The sequence below is a fragment of the Solanum tuberosum genome, unplaced genomic scaffold (assembly GCF_000226075.1).
Source record: "Solanum tuberosum cultivar DM 1-3 516 R44 unplaced genomic scaffold, SolTub_3.0 scf00353, whole genome shotgun sequence".
NCBI classification, from domain to species: domain Eukaryota; kingdom Viridiplantae; phylum Streptophyta; class Magnoliopsida; order Solanales; family Solanaceae; genus Solanum; species Solanum tuberosum.
The window spans coordinates 498,175-506,329 of NW_006239275.1; the positions used below are offsets into that span (position 1 = coordinate 498,175).

Here is an 8,155-nt window from a genome sequence, read left to right on the forward strand (position 1 = left end):
ATCTATATTGAGAAGCTTGGTACATATAATAGATTTCTTCTAAGATAATTTTATGGACTCAATTTTTAAATTCATAAAAATAAACTTTGTTCCTATTTGATTTGAGTATTATATGAACCCTTTTGTGTTACCTTTATTTGCGCCATTATTATATAAATTGGCAGCATCGATGTCAGAATGGGGCATTTTTGTATGCAGGTGGAAGCGTTTCATAGTTTATTTTTTAAGTCTGATTAGTTGCTACTCAGTTGTTCTAACCTACTAAGTACATGTGGATTGTATTCACTCCTACTTCTATTATCTTTTAATACAAATCATAGTCAAGGTGATCTTCGTAGCGCATGATCACATCTAACGATTTCTTCTCATTCGGAGTTGTGGTGAGATCTTGTTTATTAGATCGTCATTGGCCTCCATCTTTCATTTACAGTCTTTAATTTCCTTTCGAAGACTTGAGATGTATTTCAGAATCTAGAAATGTACTAGATGCAGGTTTTGGGAACTTTTTGTTGTTTTCATATCGGTTGTGGCCTTACTTCCCTTTGAATATTTCGTATGGGTTATTTCTTTCGGCTTACACATCATTTTTGAGGTTCTCGGGATGTGTGTCATCATGGCCTCGACTTTTGGGTTTTGACAAAAGTCAACTTCTGAAGTCCATCCCACGGGTGGCATCTTCGGTCCATGAAACTTTGTACAGGTCATAAATGCCTTTCGTAAAGGTACTTTCTACATACTTCAACAAACTTTTTGCATCTTTCCTAGTTTAGTTGAGTTATACACTTTCGAGGTGTTACATGTACGACATCCCATGGTTTCCATTTAAAAAATAAAAACCTTTTTTTTTTCTTATTTATTCCTCCATAGTGATTGCATTTTAGAGAAAAAAAAATTCTTATTTTTCTTTTTTCATTTCTTCCGAGGGTACGACATCCCTTGATTGTCATTCTAGAAAATCAAATTCTCGTTTTCATGTCTTCACGGGGTATGACTTTCTTGGTTGCATTTTAGAAAACACCCTATTTTTTATGTATTCATGAAAATGAGCAAATCATAGTTCATAAATAAGATAACTAAATATCTTAGGACGGTGCATTAATAAATGACATATCTTCATGTTTCTTGTAGAAATAAATGTTTGGAATTAAATGCTAATATAGACTTCCAAGTACACAATTTTATAAAAAGTAATATAAATCAACAATCTATAGTAGTAATTAGCAAAAAAAAAACAAAAAAAAAAACTTATGAGTCAAATTTCTTACATTTTTAAAAATAAAATCACACCTAGAAAGTTGAAATCCTACTTCTTGGAGAATTTGAAATTTCAAATCATAATTTGAAATTGAAGTTGAAAAGTTTTGTTCACATTTCATAAACAAACAATAACTTGTCAAGCGTAATCCCACAAAGTGGAGTTTGGATAGGATAAAATGTATGTTGATCTCACCTCTCTCTCATAGAAAGAGAGGTTGCTTCCGATAAACCTTTTGCTCAAGATCAAATAGTCCAAACATTTCGCAAAAGAAGTAACAGAAGTACAAGAAACATTAGTCAATAACAAAAACAACAGATAGTAACATAACCAAAACTACAATACAATAATACAAGAATAAAGGTACAAGGAATTATCAACATATAGTAATAAAATTAAAAGGACAAGAAATTTCAAAAGTAATACTATAAATGCTAACATGAATAGACAACAAGATAACACACTGCTACCTTCTAACCTTCTAGCCTAATCCATGTCCCCCACATACCCTCCTATCTTAAGGTCATGTCGGTAAATTGAAGTTGTGACATGCATGTCTTTTTTAATCACTTTTCACCAATATTTTTTCGGTCTACCTCTGCCTCTTCTGAAACCATCCATAGCCAAATATATACTAATAAATAAACATGAAAATATGTGATTTATTAATTCAACAACTTAGGATATTTTGATGCATTATTATTAATTATGTTTCGGTCAATTTGTAAAATTGTATAAGAGTTGAAGAAGTTTTGATAATTTTTCAAATTCTAAGATTTTTATATTTATGAGAAAAAAATAATAACTTAAGAAAGCCAAATTAAAATGTTTAGCTTCAAAGGGCCAAGCACCTCACACACAAAATCAAATAATACTAGGAGTACTAAGTATTTTTATAAACTGATCAGTAATTCCTATAAAATAGGGTAAGAAAAGCGGTGGAAGGACAAATATTCTTATAAAATAATTAGTATAGTTTCTAAAAACAGGCAACCACGCGTCAAACTTCTTATATATATATTTATAGCAACAGACTTGTACAAGACGTATTAATTCACTCCTGGTAATTTTTTTTCTTTTCCATATTTCATTGCTATTCTCATACAACTAAATCACATTAGTTAATTGTGAAGCTTTGATTCATCTGCTATTCTTGAAGTTTTATGAATTAAATACAGTGCCTGCTTTCTTTATTCTTCTAGTATTTAATTATACATGTATGCATGTGTATTTTCTTGAAGTGCAGATAAAATGGGAAGATCAAAAATCAAAGTGGAATTTATTCAAGATCACAAGAAGAGGAAGTCTACTTTGGTGAATCGGAAAGCTGGCTTAGTCAAGAAAATCTCGGAACTCTCAATACTTTGTGACATCAAAGCATGCATGATCATATATGAAGGAAATAATCATCAAATGTGGCCGAATGATCCAAATGAAGTTAAAGAGCTGATAAATCTCTACAAAACCCAACCATTCGAAGGCCGAAGTAAAAGGGGTAAGACCTTGTCCAACTATTTTGAATATGATCAAAAGAAAAGGGCTGAGGTCAAAGTAGAAAAGGATCGTCCCACTTGGGATTCAAGATTTGACTATTTCGAAAATGATGAAAAGAAAAAGGCTGAGATCAAAGTAGAAAAGGATCCTACCACTTGGGATTCAAGATTTGACTATTTCGAAAATGATGAAAAGAAAAAGGCTGAGATCAAAGTAGAAAAGTATCCCACTTGGAATTCAAGATTTGACTATTTATCTCAAAAAGAATTGCAAAATCTTGCTGGAGTTGTTGAGAAAAGGATGGAAAAGGCAAAAGGAAAAATCGAATTGTTGAAGAGCATGAATGTTCATATTGGAAGTTCCTCACTTTCTCATCAACAAATATGGGACTTCCCTGAGCTCATGAACAACAACAACTTGATGAACCATACTACTCTGTGGCCTATTTCTAATATGAATTCTTTCACCGATCACAACAACTTCTTCCACTCAAATATTCCAATTAGTGGTGTGAATTCAATGGGAGCAGGGATGGATAATGGGCTTCTTACTATCGAGGATTATCAATTTTGCAATGCTAATTATTCTATGATGAATGAGGCTGAAAACTGGTCGGCAAATGATGGAATTGGTTCAAGTTCGACAATGCAGCCTATGGCAAATAATGGAATTGGTTCAAGTTCAACAAGGCATCCTATGGTAAATAATGGAGTTGATTCAAGTTCAATAATGCATCCTATGGAAAATAATGGAGTTGGTTCAAGTTCGACAATGCAGCCTATGGGGAATAATGGGATTGATTCAACTTCGACAATGCAACTTATGGAGAATGGAATTGGTTCAAGTTTGACAGTGCAGCCTATAGATCAGTACCCTTTCATATACACCGACTCTACTCATGATATGTCTTATGGATTCGTGTAGATTTTATTTTTGATCATCAGTATAGTTAGCAGTTCCTCTTTTGTTTACTTTTGAAGCTGTTGGATCAGAGTAAACAAACTAGGAACTGGCTTTTTTGTTAGATCAAATATTAAGTTTGGTGCTTCTCTTTTGTGATGATACATATTTGTTCACTTATACTTGTTCCTATTAGACTTTGCACGCCCTTTTAATTACCATAAACACTGCCTAGTTTCAAAGGATGTTACACAGAAGATTCACTTCCAACATGAATGTGATAATGGACTTACTATACCGCAGATGAAATATGACAAGGTAATCTAGATATTACAACAATAAACGAAAAGTGTAAGAAGTTATACAACAACAGTGCATTGTATAACAACTTCAAAACAATCGTGCATTGTCTAACAACTTCCAATTATTTCAATGTAAGTTAAAATTCAATGTTATATATCAGAAAACTTAGTCAATAGAAGCATAGATATAAGAAAACTTTCATATCTATGCTTTTATGAAACATAGATACTAAGATGAAACATAGATGCTAGTAGTGGAGAACTTCACTTACTTTGGAGGAATTCATTCCAGCTGAAAGTAGGAGCTGTATTACTTAGTCTCACTTTATAAAAAGAAGATATCATGAATGAACTTCTATGAAATGATTTCATGGGATTCAGCCAATTGTCTTGATCGTGGAATATCATTGAGCAATAGAGAACCTGATCAGATCCGATGCAAACAATATCCACTTAGAGCGAGCCTTTACTTAGTGTAAAGTGCACTCACTCAGCAGGGAAATGGGAACAGCAGCTTAATGTTCAGATGTTGAATAACAACAGTGGCTTTAATGTTCAGATTTTAAATAAGAACAGATCAAGAAAATAGTGCACGTATTATACTGCACTTAAAAGAGATTCAGGTATCTATCAACATATAAAGAGAGCATAGTTTTTCACATCTATATATTTTATGGAGCCTAAAAGCTTGAACTCCAACATTAAAGTGAATATGCTCATTCCGATCTCAAATAAAACTGTAGATACTCTGCATTGCAGAACAAGAAAGCAACTTAACTCTAAGATATCTTTGTCTAATCAGTGTATACCTAAGGAAATTCAGAAGAAAAAAAAAGAGCGAAACTGGAGAAATATATAAATTAATATGCATAAAAAAGGATCAGATGAACAAACTTAAGCATTGAAGTCTTCATTTAATAAACCGTTGGTAACATTTGCAGGTTACCGGCCATTTCGTCATCCAAAATACGACCTAGGATTATGAAAAAATCACATACTAAAATACTAATCCCAAAAATCAAATTTATGTACATTGGTCGATAGAATTCAATAGTGAGCAAATTCATAATCCTCAAAATCATTGAAAAGGGAACTTCAAAAACCAGCATAATACTACTTCTGTATGGGAATAGACACATACAATATACTTAAGTGTTTTCACTTTGGGGCTGCAGGAACACGAATTGAAAGTATATTTTGAATTAACCTGAAAAATCGATTGTAACAGAGCTGATTGGAAGAAGTCGTATGTGAATTATTTGCTTGTCCATCTTCTCTTAGAGAAGCTGACAGTACGATTGGGGATCACCTCTCTCATTCATATTTCTAATAAGCTATCTTGTGCCACAAGCAATTCATGCTCACAAAGGTTGAAATTGTACATATTTGAATTGGATCATATCCATCTAAATTTACTTTGACCTCGGCTAAAAATTGGTTTAGATCCCAATTTGACTTGTTTAATCTCAATAATTTTAATATATTATTATTTATTTTTTATGATCATAATTTGAATTTCAACTCAAAATAATAATAATAATAGTAATAATAATAATAATAATAAAAATAAAAGTTACAAATGTATAGATGAATCATAAAAGATATAAAATAGATTGTAATTCATACTTTCAATATGGGAACATACATTACAACAATGCAAATAAAGAATTTTAAAACGGATTAAAATTGGAGATTACATTTGGCTGAACTGAAAATTCTCTTAAAATGGATTGAGATTGACCCAATTCAAATTATTTTGAGTTCAACTCATAAATCCTTAACGAAATACTTATATTTTTGGCTTATTATAACATTCCTAACTAAGACTAGTTAATTATATCATACGTAAGAAGATAACTATTAAAAATAGGAAAAGAAGGCATCTGGCAATAACTCTGATTCTAATTGATCATAAATCCATCGACAACCTTAGTATTTCACGAAGTTATTTTTTAAAATATTGATAATAATCAGGAGGTTTATTAACAAATAGTTTTGATTGGATTACACAAAAAATCCAACAAAAAAGGAGATCATAAATTATTAATCTCAAAATATTCTTCAGCAACACATATAAATAATGCTTTGAGAATCTGTCACACCTAGCATTTATAAGTCTTTGGATTAGCTTTTCAAAGTACCGTAAAGAATTTCACATGTGTGATTAGTCATATATAAATAGATAATTCACGATTATTCACTCAACAATAACATAGTGTGTGAGTATTTATTCCCCCAAGGCATTCACTCACATAAATATATCATTACCTAAGTATTTTGGACTATTCTCTTTTGGTATCGCACCTATGTCGATACAAACATAGGTGTAGGTGTGGGTGTAGATATGGAATCCGTACCGAATCAGATCAACTAATTTTTAGTACTTTGACTAAAATTAATGGAGAAATTTAGGACAAATATAATGATTTTTGTTATCAAAACATTGTATACCTTGTTATAATTTTTTTTATGCAAGTTCCTTTCCTAATATCTCTATATATGATTCTCTTCTTGATCAATATTTTCTACTGAGAAATATACCTTCTTAGTTTTCCACTTAATGTCTCATAATTTAAACATATAACTCTATTTTTAGATATTTAAATTATTTTTAGTTGAATCCCCACGCTCGTATTCATACATGGATATATACCCCAAATTTTAAAATTTAAATCATGAAAGATCCAACCTGTGTATTAATTAAATATCCGAACCTGAATCTGAGTAGCTTAGATCATTATAACTACTTCCTTAAAGAAGATCATTTAAGTCCCTAACATCTATCCTTTGGAATATTGTAAAAATATAAGCTAACTTAATTCTCATATTTAAACGGACAAACACCAAAAGTTTAGAACTTTGATAAAATTCCATGAATTCCCACCCTTTTTTAAAACAAAAATTAGGTTCTACGACAAATTCATGTTTATTTTACAAATTCAAGAATCACCCATTGTTAATAATGCCTTTCAATAGGCTACAAAATTTCAATTAACCCTCAAATTATAGTAATTAATCAAGGGACTTACCTCGTGAAGATTCCCTAAAATCCCTTCCAATATTGTAAAAATATAAGCTAGCTTAATTCTCATATTTAAACGGCCAGCACCAAAGTTTAGAACTTTGATAAAATTCCATGAATTCCCACCTTTTTTAAAACAAAATTAGGGTTCTAAGACAAATTCATGTTTATTTTACAAATTCAAGAATCACATATTGCTAATAACGTCTTTCAATAGGCTACAAAATTTCAATTAACCCTCAAACTATAGTAATTACCTCGTGAAAATTCCCTAAAATCCCTTTCAATATTGTTCTTAAATTTGACTGCTGAAATCTAAGGATAAGAATGATCTTTCTAGCGTTAGTCCTTGTTAATTCGATATAACAATTATGAAAATTGAGTAATAACTCACCTAAGTTGATTAGGGAAAGCTCTAGGTTGTTTTCTCTCTCAAAAGTCAGTCAAAACAAAGTGAAATGGTAAATCCGACTAGAACATTTTTTTTGTTTTTCTGCAGTTTTAGACCTACGATTAGGGGTGTTCGTGGTTCGGTCATTGATTAAAACCAAAACCAAATCAATCTAGTCGGTTTTTTAAATTTCTAAGACCTAACCAAATCAAACGAAAAAAAAAAACAGTCGGTTTGGTTATTGTCAGTTTGGTTCAGTTTTTCTGGTTTATTTAGTTGGAAAGTAATAGGTTTTTGAGGATGTACATATCTTGATAGACACAAACACCTAGTACATGAACAATCCATAGAAAAGTTATTGTCGGTTCAATTAAGCAATTAAACAATACTAGAGTTATCATTACACGAACAAAGTGATTCAATTAAGAGAAAGTGATGGGACTATTTTATGTGAAGTAGGGTAGGTAAAGACTATAATGGATTTTGATGGACTTAAACTTAGGATTGTTATAGTTTGGCTAAAGGTTGTTCTTGAGAAAATGGTAAAGTTAAACACTAAAGTTAATTAAAATTTAACAAAATATTTATATTTTATTTATGAATAATATACAAATAATTATAAAATTTAAATATCTAATTTATCGGTTTGATTTGGTTTTTTTTGCGGTTAATTTTGTCACGCCCCGAGCCTACACCCTAGGCGGGACTGACACTCGAGAACCATTACTAGCCCCAAGCGAACCCTTGGCCTGACTTACTCACTCATCAAAAGACTTAACTCATGAAGAAAA

At 31.2% G+C, this 8,155-nt stretch overlaps 1 protein-coding gene across 1 annotated transcript; it reads left to right on the forward strand.

Annotated features, from left to right (window-relative positions):
* Positions 1–2,506: 2,506 nt before the first annotated feature.
* On the forward strand, positions 2,507–3,673 carry LOC107063407 (agamous-like MADS-box protein AGL80). Its single transcript, XM_015315254.1, has one exon. It carries the CDS (start codon positions 2,507–2,509, stop codon positions 3,671–3,673), a length of 1,167 nt encoding a protein of 388 aa, XP_015170740.1.
* The last annotated feature ends 4,482 nt before the right edge of the window (positions 3,674–8,155 follow it).

What these genes read in the sequence shown, in the direction of transcription:
- LOC107063407 (XM_015315254.1), top strand. Translation starts at nt 2,507, where the DNA reads ATGGGAAGATCAAAAATCAAAGTGGAATTTATTCAAGATCACAAGAAG.